General features: G+C 38.0%; 1 protein-coding gene across 10 annotated transcripts in view; it reads left to right on the forward strand.

The window, feature by feature from the left end:
- LOC105431144 (uncharacterized) overlaps positions 1-15,889 on the forward strand; it is a 458,217-nt gene that overhangs the window by 68,193 nt on the left and 374,135 nt on the right. For 7 of the 10 annotated variants that reach the window (XR_016140256.1, XR_016140257.1, XM_089081292.1 and 4 more), the window contains exon 2: positions 4,811-4,982. The exons of the other annotated variants lie outside the window; for them this stretch is intronic. Coding sequence is in view for 5 of the 7 variants with exons in the window: in XM_089081292.1 (XP_088937418.1) it covers positions 4,913-4,982 (70 nt within the window). In the remaining 2 variants the exon portion in view is untranslated. The remainder of the gene's footprint in view (positions 1-4,810; positions 4,983-15,889) is intronic. 10 annotated transcript variants of the gene reach the window in all.

The raw sequence follows: 15,889 nt of genomic DNA on the forward strand, positions 1-15,889 counted from the left end.
TTTTTTCTTTTCTTTTCTGGCTGATTTGATTTGTGGCTCGAGTTCTTTCGTAAAATTCCTGTGCGTAATTATTGTACGAATATGAGGGTTTAGGTTGGCTAATTAGGGCCGTAGGTCCTAATAGTAATGATGTTTGTAAACTAGATCAAACGGCATAAATGGCGGTATGGGTATAAATGGTGTTGTAGGCGGGGTGTTGTAGGCAAATATTGCGTACGGTATCCACTTGTCCCAGTCCATTTGATCCTCTTTAATATAATGTTGTTACGTCCGTGTTCTCGTCAGGAGGAGGAGAACTCGGGTGGACGCACGGAACCTCCCCTTTTCTCGCGGAACGACGTCGTGATGCCGATCCGCGAGTCGAACGCGCGTTAAGGGGGGCAGGGATCGGGTCAGCGTCAGCGGCGCTATTACCCTTACCTGCGCCCGCGCTATTCGGTGGTCCGTTTTAGGTCAGAGAACCGAATCTCTTTGACCAGGGATGGACCTAGTGCGATCTTCAGGGAGCCGGGAACGGCGCGGGGTCAGGTTTAGGAGAAAAAAAAACTGTTTACTACCGAATTTTGATCAATTAATTTTAATAAGAAATAATAAACGTGAACTACAATCTTCTGTTCGTATACATAAAAGGTTAAAGTATTGATAACAAAAGAAATCTTGTACATACAAATATAAAAAAAACGACCGCGGGGAAGGAAAATCTCTTATATACCCAATCAAGTTGGGATAAGAAATTGGTGATAGCGAACGGGTCTATAGGATCGGGTTGCAGGTGTGGAGGAGGATTGGGGTGCGCGCTGCGGAATGCCTTAATCGGGACGAGGTAGGGGAGAGGATCGCGGGAAATGTACATTGGGACAGTATCGGTTATGGCATGCTTGGATATTTGGTCCCAGAATTGTTTGTCGGGTTTAAATTTCCTTGGGATGAAGAAGGTGCCGGGAGGTGGATGGGCGGGAGAGCGGGGGAATTGACGGACGAGGTGGAAGAACTTCTCCACGTCGAAATTTTCCGGAGTGCACTGCCTCTCGAATTCGGCTGCGGAACGGAGGGCGGAGGCGTATTGGTGGAGCGATATATTGGCTAGTTCCGGCTCTACTTCTACTAACCGCTCCGCGAGTTCTTCGGCGTGGCATTCGCGACGAATCCGTTTATTTGCCTTCTCGCGACGGTGTCGCAATGCCCGTTTCGTTGGTCCGTTCCGAATGGCATTTGTTTGGTTCACTATACAAATGAAGGTCAGATAAGAGAGAAGTTGAGGAATCGAAATAAGGCAGCTTCACCGAATCAATCGGCGGCTTGCCCGGTTGGAATGTTATGGAATCGGAGGAGGCAGTTTCACCGAGTTAATCGGCGGCTTGCCTGGTTAGAAGGTTGTGGAAATGATTGTGAAGTTAGGGAAGGCAGCTTCACCGAGTTAATCGGCGGCTTGCCCATTGGGAATGTTGGGGTGGTTTTAAGATAGATAAATTTTTGAGGAATAAGTAAATAAGATGTCGCGAACCAAACTGCCAGTTACCGCGGGAAAAATTGATAAGGTTGGACTTACTTTTTGTTGTAGCGGCCGGGGGCGGTGGTCGAAGAATGTAATTGCCCAGGCTGGATCACTGAATGGTTCGAGAATAAAGTCGCGCACAGATTCTAACTGTTACGGAAGGTGTCGACCTCGAGTGTATCAGGAAGAAGAGAGCGATCCGCTCCGAGTCGCGGGTTTTAAAGGGTTCCGGAGGGGTGGGAATATCTGAGGGCGTGATGGATTTTCGTGTTGGCTTGTCAAATGATAATTTAGGAAAATTATGAATATAGAGGAAGGAGGGAAGCGGTGTCCTATGATTTGTGGTCGTTTTTCCATTTTCAGATTTCCCAGCGAATGATAGAATTAGTTTTTAGATAGATAGAATTTATTAATAAAAATTCTCCCGCTAGTTCGCACTCTTAATCGCTCATTGGTGTGCCAGCCAACGGCCACTAATCAGTTCTTCTTGATTGGTGCCTTTTTGTGTTTCCCCACCAATGTGGGGAGTGTCATCCCCGAACGATCCAACGCGTTTTTTATCCGTTAGGAATTTGCTTTTGTTAATATAAAATTTTTTTTATTGGTAAGTCGTAAACTTGTCGGCGCCGACAAGGCTGTTTACCAAGGGTTTTTTTATAATGAGACATATCTCGGGAGAACGATTTAGAGTTTTTTTTTTGTTTGATCGGGTTATTTTTGTTTGATCGTTCGAAGTGCCCGTTTATGGATTAGCGGCCGTTAAATTTTTCCTTCCCGAAAGAGAAGAATTTGTGAAGTCCCCCGGACGTAACAATGTCATGGGTATTCTATTAAGGTAATCTTCAGTGTAATCTTTCTCCAGTGTAATCTTTCAAGAGCTCCATTTGTTTCCGGAGTAAGCTGTCATTTGTAGTTTTTATATTTTTAATAGTTTGCACACATTTTTAAATAATTTACTTGTAAAGTTTGTTTCTTAATTGATTAGAATTTTATCTGGGATTCCGTACTTTAACACGATTCTTTTCATGAATTCTTTAGCAATCGTTGCCACTTCTTGGTTTTATATCGGTATTTCTTTACTGAATTTCATTAGACTGTCTTGAAATGTCAGTACGTATTTGTTTCCATTTGTCGTAATGGTCTTACTATATCTAATGCGCATTTCTCGAAAGGTTTGGTCGGTCAAATAAGGGTGCTTTAGCATGTTTCTGTAACTTATTTTTTTGACAATACTCGCATTTCGCGATATTGTTTTATATCTTTCTTTAGTCCTGGCTAATTGTGGTATAGTTTGATGCGATTTAGTGTTCGTTCAACGCCCTAATGTCCTCCTATCAGTGCGTCATGATATTCGTATAGAATTTGTTTCTTTTCTTCGTCTCCGTAAATTTTTCCGGACGTGACGATATCATTTTCTATTTCTGTTGCAATATTTCGACGATTTAGAATGTCGGCGTTCACCTTCGCTTTAGCCGGCTTATAAATTATCTCGTTATCGTACTCTTCTGAGCTTTAATCTCCAATGGATTAATCTCGAGCCATGATCTGTAACGTTGAACAAACATATTAGTGTTTTATGATCTGTAATAATTTTAAATTTAGTTCCGTATAAATACGTCTAAAATGTTTGATTGCCCAGATCGCTAGTAATTCCTTTTTTATTGTGTTGTAATTTTGTTACGCCCGCGATAATACGCGACTGGCGTATGCGATCGGTTGATCCTGACCTATCTTTGCGATAACACGGTTCCTATTGCATACGAGAGTCGTCTAAAAAGTTTTGAGTCTCGACATGAAGATGGCATTATTCATTAAAAATCATTCTGGTATTACAATCATATATGCTTTGAAAGATATCTGTGAAAATTGTAGCCATTTTGGGCACTCAGTTATTATTTGACAGTTATTCGTGCCAGTCGATGTCAGTATTTTTGTAAAAATGGAAGAAATGGAATATCGTGCCGTGATTAAATTTTTGCATTTGAAAGGCAATACGCCTGCGCAAATTAAAACCGAGTGAACACTGTTTACGGGGATTCTGCTCCATCATTTGCCATCATGAAAAAATGGATAGCTGAATTTAAACATGGTCGTACCAACTTGGTTAATGATGAGTGTTCGACAACTGCAACCATTACTGATAATTTTGAAAAAATTCACCAAACGATATTGGACCATTGAATCAAAATTAAAGAGATAGCAGAGGTTGTGGGCATATTGGAAGAACGTGTTTGTCATATTGACTAAAGAATTAAACATGCGTAAGCTAATCGTGCTTGCGTTGGGTGCCACGTTTACTCACTGCAACGTGGACCACAAATGCATTCGAATAAACATTTCCAAAGCCCTGTTAGAGCGATTTAAACGAAATGAGTCAGATTTTTTGCGTCGATTAATAACTGTTGATGAAACTTGGATCCACTACTTTACTCTTGAAACGAAGGAATAATTAAAACAGTAGACTGCGAAGGGTAAACCTGCTCCGAAGAAAGCGAAAACAGCCAAGAAAGTGGCGACTGTTTTTTGGAATAGTTATGGAATTATGTTTATCGACTATCTTGAAAAAGATAAAACAATAGGAAGTGTACTACGCATCATTAATTGACAAGCTGAAGGCAAAAATTGCGAAAAAAACATTTGAAGAAAAAGGAAGTTGTTCCATTAAGATAACACACCGGCTCACACTTCAGTGGTCGTCATGACAAAAATTCATGAATTGCGGTTCGAATTGATTGACCACTTACCGTATTCACCAGATCTGGCTTTTAGCGACTTTTTCCTGTTTTTTAGAATCAAAGTTTGACTCGGTGAAAAGTAATTTTTGTCGAATAAAGAAGTCATCGCATCCATAGAAGCCCATTTTGCAGAGAAAGACGCCAATTATTATTTGAATGGGTTAAAGGAGAGGAGGAGCATCGCTGGGAAAAGTGTATTGACTTAAAAATATTAAAATATAGTTGTCAAAAAATAACTGGGATACGAGGTATTTTATATTTTATGTTAAATTGCATATCAAATTCGAACCCTATAACTTGGAAAATGTTTAATGAAAAACAACTTTATTATAATGTTTTGGAAAACTCTCGAGGTAGGCTACAAAGAAATTCAATGAAAAGTACGGAGTTCCATTTAAAAAATTAAAAATCACCTCTATGTGACCTTCAAACAATTATTCAAAGTCAAATGAATGGCAACATCTTATGTCTCGAAATCATATAACTTTTATCTGAAACATTTTTTCGTATTTTCCATATTTTTCGAGATATTTGCCTTGGGCAATTAAAATGAAACACACGGTGTATATGTATGATACAGGGTGTCCCAGACTTCATGTGCGACCCGTTAATAGCAAATTCCTGAGATTATTTTGAGACGAAAATCCTAATACCAAAATGTCGAGGCTACAATAGTTTTTAAATGAGAAGGATTTTAAGTTTACCAATTGAATTGTCCGAAATTCACGCGCTCAGGCACAACACATTGCACGGTAATAAAGATCTTTTCTAACATCAATTCTATTTTGCGAATTGTATAGTTCCGCGTTTATTGTTGCAATTGTTTCTTATTTTTATCTTTTTATGCATGTGCTGTTGATTAATAATAATTGAGGAATAATACAATAACAGCATAATAAAAAAATGTATAAAAATGCGATACTGCATCGAACAGTCACAGCTGTCACATGTAATATATCATAAATAACAACATTCGCATGGTACAAATTAATAACTAATGAATATTTTTTTTTAATTATGTATTTATTTCATGTCTTATTCTACGTACAAAATAGAATAACACATAATAATAAACATTTTTTATATTAAAAAGCCGGTACTTATTATTATTCTAATTCAAATTAAAAATCACTAATGGCGTATCATTAGAAAAAACGTGATAAAATATTGTAATAAACCTGTACTTTAAATTATAATAATTAATTTGATGCTAGTAATAATAAAATATGCAATTATAATTTTACAAATTATAAAGTCATAATTTATAAAATAATAAGTTATTAAATCATAACTTTTAACTTTTAGTTATTAAATCATAACAAATTAAAATCATAACTTTACAATTTATTGATAATGAAATTAATTATTTTTAATCCAATATAAAAGAAACTTAAATAAAAAGCATAATTTGATTGCAATTTCTGTTGGTATATCATTTTTTAATCAACGCGCTCTAACTACACACTAACGCTTGCGTGCGCTTGTCGCCTTTTTTTTCGAGCCGCTTTTTATGCGTGCTTATGAGTGTCTCAATAAATATAATCCACTGTTCAAGTCACACCTTGTAGATTATTTAATAATAATCTCCAACAGATTATAGACCCAGGCCTAAATTTCGTCGTATCAAAAAGTGCCTTCGAACTATAATATGAGACAGAAAATTGAGGTGTGCCTAGCTTAATCTAAAACCGCCACGTTCTCACTGTATAATCCGTATAACTCGAATAACGCAATGTCGAAACCCTATAATGATGGACAAGCTCACAAAGGACAATTATGATACGTGGCGCTTACAAATGAAAGTCGTGCTAATAAAGACAGACCACTGGGGACATGTGAACGGAACAATTGTGAAACTGGGAGAGCCTAGTGCAGACGCCGCTGCATGGATCAAAGCGGATACAAAAGCACAATCTAATATCATTCTCGCCATATCACCTTCGAAATTGCGCCATGTTAAAAATTGTAACATGTCTAGAGAGCTATGGATTAAATTAAATAATATTTATGTCTCTAAGGGTTCCGCTCGTAAGGCCACGCTACTAAAACAACTCCTTTTCTCGAAAATGGAACAAGATGATGATATGATAAAACATCTTAATACATTTTTCAACATCGTGGACAAGCTAAGAGAAATGGACATCGAAATACAAAATGACTTACTATATTGTTATTATATAGCATACCTGATACGTATGAAAATTTCAGACGCGCTATCGAGTCACGAGACGTCCTATCCAATTATGAAACTTTAAAAATAAAACTACTGAAGGAAAATGACGTGCGCAAAAGAAAAGGAGGAAGACAACAAACACAAGAAGAATTTCAGGCAAGGGCAAGATATCGGAATAAACCGCAATGGCGCACATATGATTATAATAAAAAGAAATCTTACAAATGCCATTTTTGCGACGAACCCGGACACAAGGGATCGGAATTCAAATAAAGAGCAACAAACGCACCACATAGAGCGTCGAAAATAGAAGATGAATCTACGAATTCGTCGAACAAGACGGTACAACGTGAAGCAAAGAACAAACGAGAGAAGACCAGCAAGGATACAGAGTTATACAGATTACAGCGATGAAGACGATGAAGCATTGATAATCGTCGTAATGAATGCCGAAACAGTATCAAAGACGGACTGGTGCTTGGACAGCGGAGCGACAAGTCACATGTGCAACAACAGAAATAATTTTTTGAATTACAGATCTGTCGAGCATCAATGCGCGCGACTTGCATCAAACGAAACAACAGCAGTCGAAGGTAAAGGAACTATAAGCCTAACAGTATTCAACGGAACCAATCTAAAGAAAGATTGGACGACGTACTGTACGTTCTGGAGCTAAAAATTAATCTCCTGTCTATATCAAAATGCACTGAAAAACAAAAATGCGTAGTCTTCAACCATAGAGAAGCCTTGATAATAAATCTGCAAAACAAGGTAATTGCGACCGCCTACAAGATGAATTATATTTCCTTAACAGCTCGCACGCCAAGCACAAACGTCAGCACAAATGCCATGGCGGCATTTGCAGCCCCGTCCAATCTGACACGCTGGCATAAGGCTTATGGTCATCTCAACGAACAAGATCTAAGAAAGTTGCAGAGCAAGAAAATAATTAAAGAAATTTCTTCAAAATTTGAAAAAGAGAACCTGTGACATTTACCTCTTAGGCAAGCTGTCACACCCTTCCCAAAAAATTTAACTACTAGAAGCAAGGAAATACTTGAAATAATACACACGGACGTAGCAGCACCCATGCGTACATCATCTATCGGAGGAGTGAAATACTTCGCGACATTCATCGACGACGCGTCCAGATGGGTCAAGGTACGTTTCTTAAAATCAAAGAATGAAGTAAAAAATGAATTCGTAAAGTTCAAGGCATTCATGGAAAAACAAACGCAAGATAAAGCTTCGTACGGACAACGGACTCGAATACTGTGGGGCGGATTTTACACAATTCCTAGAGCAAGCGGGCATCAAGAGACAACGCACTGTGGAATACACACCGCAACAAAATGGAATCGCGGAAAGGATAAACCGTACTCTGGTTGAAATGGCGCGATGCATGCTTAACCAAACGAAATTACCTCAGCATTTTTTAGGGCAGAAGGTAAGCTGCGGTTTCTACCACAAGAAGAAATCGCAGCCTACTTACGAAATCATTGTCCAACCAAAACTCTGCCGAACGTAACTCCATTCGAAGTTAAACATGGAAACCAGATGTATCAAATTTGAAAGTTTTTGGCTCTAAAAGCTTTGCTCTCGATAAGTCGATCGGAAGAGGAAAATTCGAAGTTGTAAGCAGAGAGTGCATTTTTCTTGATTATCCAGATGACTCGAAAGCCTATGAGATGAGGCTGAAAAGATAATACGAAACCGAGATGTTAAAATATTCGAAGAATCTCGCACTTTCGTCGACGAAAATATGAAAGAAAGCACCATCATTGAAGGTGACACCAACATTGAGGACGACAACGATATTGGAAACGACACTGACATGGAAAATAACAACGTTGGAGACGATGGGAACTCTGAAGACACGTGATCCAGTAATAGTACATGAGACTGTGTCAAAAGCCAAAGGACGACCTAGAATCATACGAACGGGAAAACCTGGACGGCCAAGAAAGCAATATCAAACAAATCAAGATCCTCAAGAACAAAGAAAGATGAAACGCAACTTTCTTTGCTTGATTTTGCATACCCCACAGAGGAAGTAGCTATGGGAATGCCTGGAAGCGAGTGGAAACTAGCTATGGAAACAGAATATAATGAACTAATAAAGAACGAAATGTGAGACCTAGTGCCGCGCACTGCAAATCAGAAAGTTATCGGATGTAAATGGGTAAACTAAAAACAAAATATAACCCAGATGAGACGATCGATCGGCTAAAAGTTCGCTTGGTGGCAAAGGGCTGCGCACAACTTCAGGGAATAGATTTCAAAGAGACATTCGCGCCTGTCGCTCGAATGAGCTCCGTGCGTACAGTAATTGCTATCGCAGTGGAAAAATAGCTAACTCTCTATCAATTCGACATAGTAATGGCATATCAACGGCGATCTCCACGAGCAAATCTTTATGGAACAACCGCCCGGATTTATTAAGCCTGGAAAAGAAGGCCTTGTTTGCAGATTAAAGAAATCATTATACGGGCTAAAACAAGCTGGCAGGCAATGGTATCAGAAGCTGGACAAAAAATTGAACGAGTGTGGCTTCAACTCAACGACGATTGATAAATGCGTGTACGTGAATAAAGATGCGAGAGTATTCTCCATCATTGTACTATACGTCGACGATCTCATCATTGCTACAAACCACTATAATTATATCAAAATAACGCAACAACTCGGCTCAGCATTCAACATCAAGGATCTAGATCGATTGCATCATTGCTTGGGGATCACGTTCACTTAACAACTAACGAAGTCAATATGTCCCAACAAAAACATTCAGGACATTCTAAGAAAATACAACATGGAAAACTCTAAATCTATGAACACGCCAATGGATGAAAAGGGCAAACTCTCGAAAGAAATGTGTCCTACAACCAATGAGGAAGCCATCGAGATGAGTAACATACCGTACCGGAAGCTGATAAGAACGTTAATGTATTTGGCTGTATGCACGCGCCCTGACATAACTTCTCAGTGAATATTCTATTTCAATTCAATCAAAATCCCGGCAAATCGCACTGGAACACTGCTAAATGGATACTTCGATACCTTCGACAGACAAGCACATACGGATTACATTTCCGAAAGACTAAAAGAGAGCTTATCGATTACGCTGATTAGGCATCCAATGTCGATGAAAGAAAATCATATACTAGTTACATTTTTCAGCTCGCAGGTGGTCCCTGGGAAACTAAGAAACGACTGCCTTATCCAGCACCGAGGCAGAATATATATCCTTGGTTGAAGCAGTTAAGGAAGCAGTAGATCTGCGACGATTCCTAAGCGGAAGAGAGCGGATTCATGAATCGGATCCAATCAACTATGGTTTACTGCGATAATCAGGGAGCTCAACAGTTGATGAAGAACCCGGAACATCACTCTCGGATGAAACACATAGATGTCTGTTTCCACTATATTTGCGAAATCTACGAAAAAGAAGAAATCGACGTAGAAATACTTACTGTCCAATGAAATGCCTGCGGATATTCTAAAGCGCTTTTCAAACCTAGTCACTATAGGTGCTTAAATGAAATTAATGTAAAACATATAACTTTAACGTAGTTCGCATTGAGCAGAGGTGTTGGTATATCATTTTTGAATCAACGCGCCCTAACTACACACTAACGCTTGCGCGCGCTCGTCGCCTTTTTTTTCGAGCCACTTTTTATGCGTGCTTGTGTCTCAATAAATATAATTCATTGTTCAAGTCAGACTTGTAGATTATTTAACAATAATCTCCAACAATTTCAAAATTTTTATTTATTCCTTTTTAAATTGTGGATAGCTCTTTTATTGTACTTCTTATTCATAATGTCATTTCATAATAAAAAAAATGATAAAAAAAGAAAAGGAAATTATAAGGAAAAAAAATCTCACGTAAACATAAAATGATCATTATTTTCCAAAAATGTTGGAAATGTCAGAGCCGGACCAAAAAGTCTAGTCGGATATTGAAACAACAGATCGAACCATCAACATTAACTAATACTGCTCCTGAATCTTCCCCAAACCAACTTTTAGCATCTTCATCTAACTCTATTCCTCCTTCCGCTCCGACACAACGTCAGTACTAATCGCACCAGTTATTCTCTCGTGCATCCATCCGATACAGAATATTTTTTAGATTTCTACCTATCCCTAGGTCCTCTATTTCGAGATGGCGAACCTCTTTTTGAGGATTTAGAAGACGAAGAATCCCATTCTATCGACCTGATTACTCCACTTCCCGAGGAACATCAAGAATGCTCCCTTCCTTAACCCTCATGCAATAATCTTCAGTCACACCATACACATATTATATACAATTTTTATTATTTTTCTTATTTTATTTTTGTAATCTTCCTTCATTTTGCTTATTATGTAAATATTAGTTAAGTTAATCAGAGAATATTAATTGTATCTATTACCGGGTAAGATCATAAAAGATTCACTCATACATTCGTACTCTCCCTCGTAAGAATCCTACCCGATGGCCTCCGTACTTACGTAACATCCACGAAATCACACATACATACACCTACACAAATATCTCTTCTCTTGTTTCTTCCGCTTTTATATTATATATACCTTATGTATACCTTTATTTTACCAATTAAAATTAATGTTAAATTTTAATTTTTAATTTTTACTTTCTTTAAAACCCTCGATCTTTTTTCCCATCCCATTGATCGCACGAGGTGGTTACCAGGCTTTCTCTGATAATAAGAATTAAGTTTTTTTTATCAAAAACCGATGAATGTATGTCTACAGCGAGGCATCATATATTCTTTATTTCGTTGACCCAGTGCTGAGACATAAAACAGTGCGTTCGATTCGAGATCACGTTTCCACGCCTGATTCTCGAGAGAGCAGCTGTTCGTTCTTCTAAGCCCATTTAATTCTCATTTATTTAAATCTTCAATTCTTAATTTTACAATTTACTCTGGATTGGACGTAACAGTATAAACATTAGTCTACAAAACATACATATATTATTCTACAAAACTATTAGCAAAATTTATTGATAACAATAACTATGTTGAAAAATAAAAAAACAAAAAACACACTTAATTAAGAAAATTGATTAAATTATAATACATTTACATAGAATAGATATAAGTGTCTACACGATTGTGTCCTTAATTATATATATTTACAATTATTGTTAAGATTATATTAATATTTTTGTAAAATCTATCAAATTTCCTAAATCATATCATTAAGAAATCCTATAACGTATCGATTTAGGAACCCATACTTGTGTACATACTTATGTGCTCTCATTTTTAGGTTATATATGAAATAATTAATATTATATTATTTATTTAAAGCGATTAAAACTCAAGTCTTTCGAGAAGAGATCGTTGCCAAGTTGTGACAATACAGTAGAAAACGGTGTATACATTCATGAACACTGTACAATGTCATCTTGAAGGATCATTCTGGTCTAAAAATCAAATTTTTTATTACATTTTCTGAAAATATGCTATCCCAAAAAAACGTAGTTCAATTTTCATTAAGAAATTCCAAGTATTTTGAATTTTACAGCTATTTATACATAGGAGTGCAAAAGTTGATTTTTGTGAAAAACAGTAATCGAATTCATCCTTACTTATTGTATTCATAATAATGAGCTTTTTGAAGAGGTCGAAGGTATCTTGTATGAAGCTGGAATTGCTAATTAAGAGACAAATAAATATAGACGAATACTGTATGAAAAATGTTTACCGAAACTTTAAATGTGTTTTTACTACTAAAATAGTGTTTTCCTTGGCAGGATAAAAATCTTCGAAACTATACATCTGATTGATTTCAAATTTGAATTGCTTACTCAATATATCTTTGGCTATTGCCGGAACTAGAATTGATTGATTTATTTTAACCTACTTTTTATTTAGAAAATCCCGTCAGAAATTTAGCAAAAATCACTATTTTTCATTAAAACATCTATTTTGTTAATTTTGCAGAAATGTGATTGATTCTAGTTCCGGCGATAGTCATTGACGTGCAAATTAAGAATCTATTTAAATTAAGAATCTATTTTTTCAAATACGTTGAGTCTACGAAAAGATATCTATCCCGCCGCCGAGGCAATTCGCATTTTCGATACACACGGGTTTGGCTAAAAAAGAACTGAAATCATACACATTTCTGTATTATAATAGTTGTTTTTTCTTCTCAAAGAATGAAATAATAAAAGCAAATAAGTTTTCAATCACATCTATGTCTATTTATTTTTCTTTGATTATTTGAACAATTATAAAATTTTGCAAGCGTAGACCACAATGACTCCTTAAATATTATAATAGTAATGTAACGGAGCGCATCCCTCCGCTCCATTCCTCCTCCGAATTCCCTCGACCGACCATCCGTCGGGGACCGCCGAACATCAGGCGGAGTGTGGCAGTGGCCGCAAAGAGGCAGTAATGCTTCCTTTTTTCTGTCATCTTCATCTTCAATCTGTCAATACGCGAACTCCGAAGCGTCGAAGAATACCACGAAAACATGTATGTACCGCACCGCACCAAGCGTCGCGCCAACAAGCGCTAACGCACTCCGCACCGCGCCACGCACCGTATCACCGAGCGTGAACGCGTCCCGCGCCGCACCGACGCCGCGCCACGCAAACGAGCGAGCGTCCCGCACCGCGCCACGACCGCGTCCACAAGCGCGTAACCATCCCCGCACTGCGCCGTTACCTTCCAACCGAATTCCTTCCCTACCTTTAATCATCCCCCGCTCCTATTCCGTCTAATCCCCAAAAAACCAATTATACCCGATCCTTTTTTCCGCTCCTGGGGAGAGGGATGCTAACCCCGAGATCGACCAATCCGACCGATCCGACCGAAAATACCGAGGTCGATCTCGGGTATAAAAAGGCATCGCTCTCCACAGGAACTCCTCGGTTATTCCTGTTCCTAGCTCCTTTTCCGAGAGCCCGTCTCAAGGAAGCGAGCATCCGAAACCGGTAGCAAGCCTGAGTTTTGTTGGGGCTCTCCCCAACGCGCCAAGTTCGCTTGGCCTGGCCGAAAGCCGTCTCCGTATCTCGCATGGCAAGCCGAGAGTTGCTGGGGTCTCCCCAGCGCGTCGAGTTCGCTCGACCCGACTCCGCCGTTTCCGAAATTTCTCCGCCGGGTATCGGGGTTCTCCCCGATACTATCTCTCCGAGCACTCTGGTCGGCCGAGTACACTCAGCACCGCCATTTTCTTCTCCGCACGCAGCCGGGGCCCTCCCCGGCTGGCCGAGTCCACTCGGCATTCACGCAGCAGACGAGGGGCGCATCCCCCGTCAGCCGAGCCCTCTCGGCAGGGAACGGGCACACCCGTTCTCCGATCTAAACGATCCGACGACCTCGTGAAATATCCACCCTCGCGACAACACTCGCGACACGCATGCACGTTTAAATCAACGCCGATTTAAAGGCCCGCGACGAACACGTGCGACACCGCCGCCGCCGCGCGCGCCCCGCGCCACCGAACTGCGCGCCGCGATCAGTATCGCGCCGACCGCCCGAGCGATATCTTATTTTGTATCCACGCGCTATCTGTGCGCCGATCGCCGTCTCGCCCGTCCACGGCCACAAACAATTGACGCGAAGATTCGGTGCATTCCATCGCACCAGTTAGTTAGTTAAATAAAGCATCGTTATTTGTTATAATTATCGCCTAACAATTTAACAACTTTCTGTTTCCAACGTCCTCGCTTCCCCTCCTGGCAACCGACTGACCGCTCTCCGCGCGGGAAAGCGAGACCGTTTTAGTGATATTCGCACTGTCTTTTCGAATGTGTGATTTATTATCTGTCCATATATGAATATTTTTTGTTTGTACACTAGAATATTCTCTGTTTATATACTAAAAATGTTCGTACATGAGAGTATTCGCACACACTGCGTCGACACTTCATTATAGTCTAATCGAATGTTGCATTCATCCGCGCCGACGCACAGTGCCAAATAAGAAACCGTGTTTCATAATTGTCTAGAGCTCACAAATCTTAACAAATATTAATGTTCTTTTTTTTAAATTGAAGTTTATTCAATTGTACGCAACGTTAAGGAAGCTGATTTTTTAATTTAATCTTCGTGTCAAAATGGCGGATGTAAAATGGCGTTTAAAACTCAGAAGTCGTGTTTCATAATTGTCTATAGCCTGCATATCTTAATCGACTTATTATCCCAATTTATTATCTTTATAATTATACTTGATGATCTTAGTTTTATAAAAAGAAGATAAGGAAGTGTGTCACGACAGAAGCCGACCACAAATCAGTCGTAAAAATCCACAATTATTTTGAATGAGGTGAAAAATATCATCTCAGCCCAGGAATCGAATCTGGATCTCCTGCTTACCGAGCAGGCATCTTATTGTTTCAATCACAGAAGCATGTGATGGTATTTATCGCAAATAACGTATTTAGAATAAGGTCGGATCATAGCAGCGACACTCCCTAACGCCACTCTTATCTCTAAGAAACTTTATTTCAAGCTTAAAAAGCTCGAGAGGACAATTACACCCGGATAGTAAACTATCTCGCAGAGATATCTCAGATTTTAAAAACTAAACTCGGAATCCAATATGAGCAGTAGGATATCTAACTCCTGCAACAGGTATTAGATTTTGCATATAGCAAAGCCTCCAATTGATTATCTTTATAATTATACTTGGTGATCTTAGTTTCATAAAAAGAGTTTTGATGTTTTTTTTTTAAATTAAAACTTATTCAATTGCACACAAAGATAAGAAAGCCAATTTTTTAATTGCACTTTTGTTTCAAAATGGCGGACGTAAAATTGTGGGTAAAAAAGCAGAAATCGTGGCTCATAATTGTCTACAGCCTGCAAATCTTAATCAATTTTAATGTTTTTTTTTAAACTAAAGTTTATTCAATTGCGAATAAAACTGTCGAAGTCCATTTTTTGATAGGATCCTCTATTTTAAAATGGCGGATGTAAAGTAATAGTTAAAAAGTAAAATGCATTTGATTTCAAACTTATTTGTACTTAATTAAGTGTATGTATTATTTTGTCGTTACAGATTATGAATCTTAATTTCAAAACTAAAAAATTAATTATAATAAATACAACATTGCTGCTGTGAACAATAAAAACATTAATATATATATAAGAACAAATATTAATATATTATATATATATATATATATATATATATATATAATAAAAATATTAATATATATAATATATATATATATATATATATATATATATATATAAAAATTAAACATTGCCAGTGGAATATAAATAGTGCCATTTTGCAACTGCTTATACTTCTAATCAGTGATCATAAAAATTTCTGAATATAACTTTCAACAAAGCTTAAAAAAATTTTCAATTTTAAAATCCATCGATATTTGATTTGCCATATTGAATGCTTAATTCTTGTAACATATTCACAATTAATGATTTTAAGAATAAGTATTTAGATGTAAATATTGTACAAACTATTTAATGATAATTTATCTATGCACATACATTT

This window comes from Pogonomyrmex barbatus, unplaced genomic scaffold (assembly GCF_055798465.1).
Source record: "Pogonomyrmex barbatus isolate J1 unplaced genomic scaffold, ASM5579846v1 scaffold4, whole genome shotgun sequence".
Lineage (NCBI taxonomy): Eukaryota > Metazoa > Arthropoda > Insecta > Hymenoptera > Formicidae > Pogonomyrmex > Pogonomyrmex barbatus.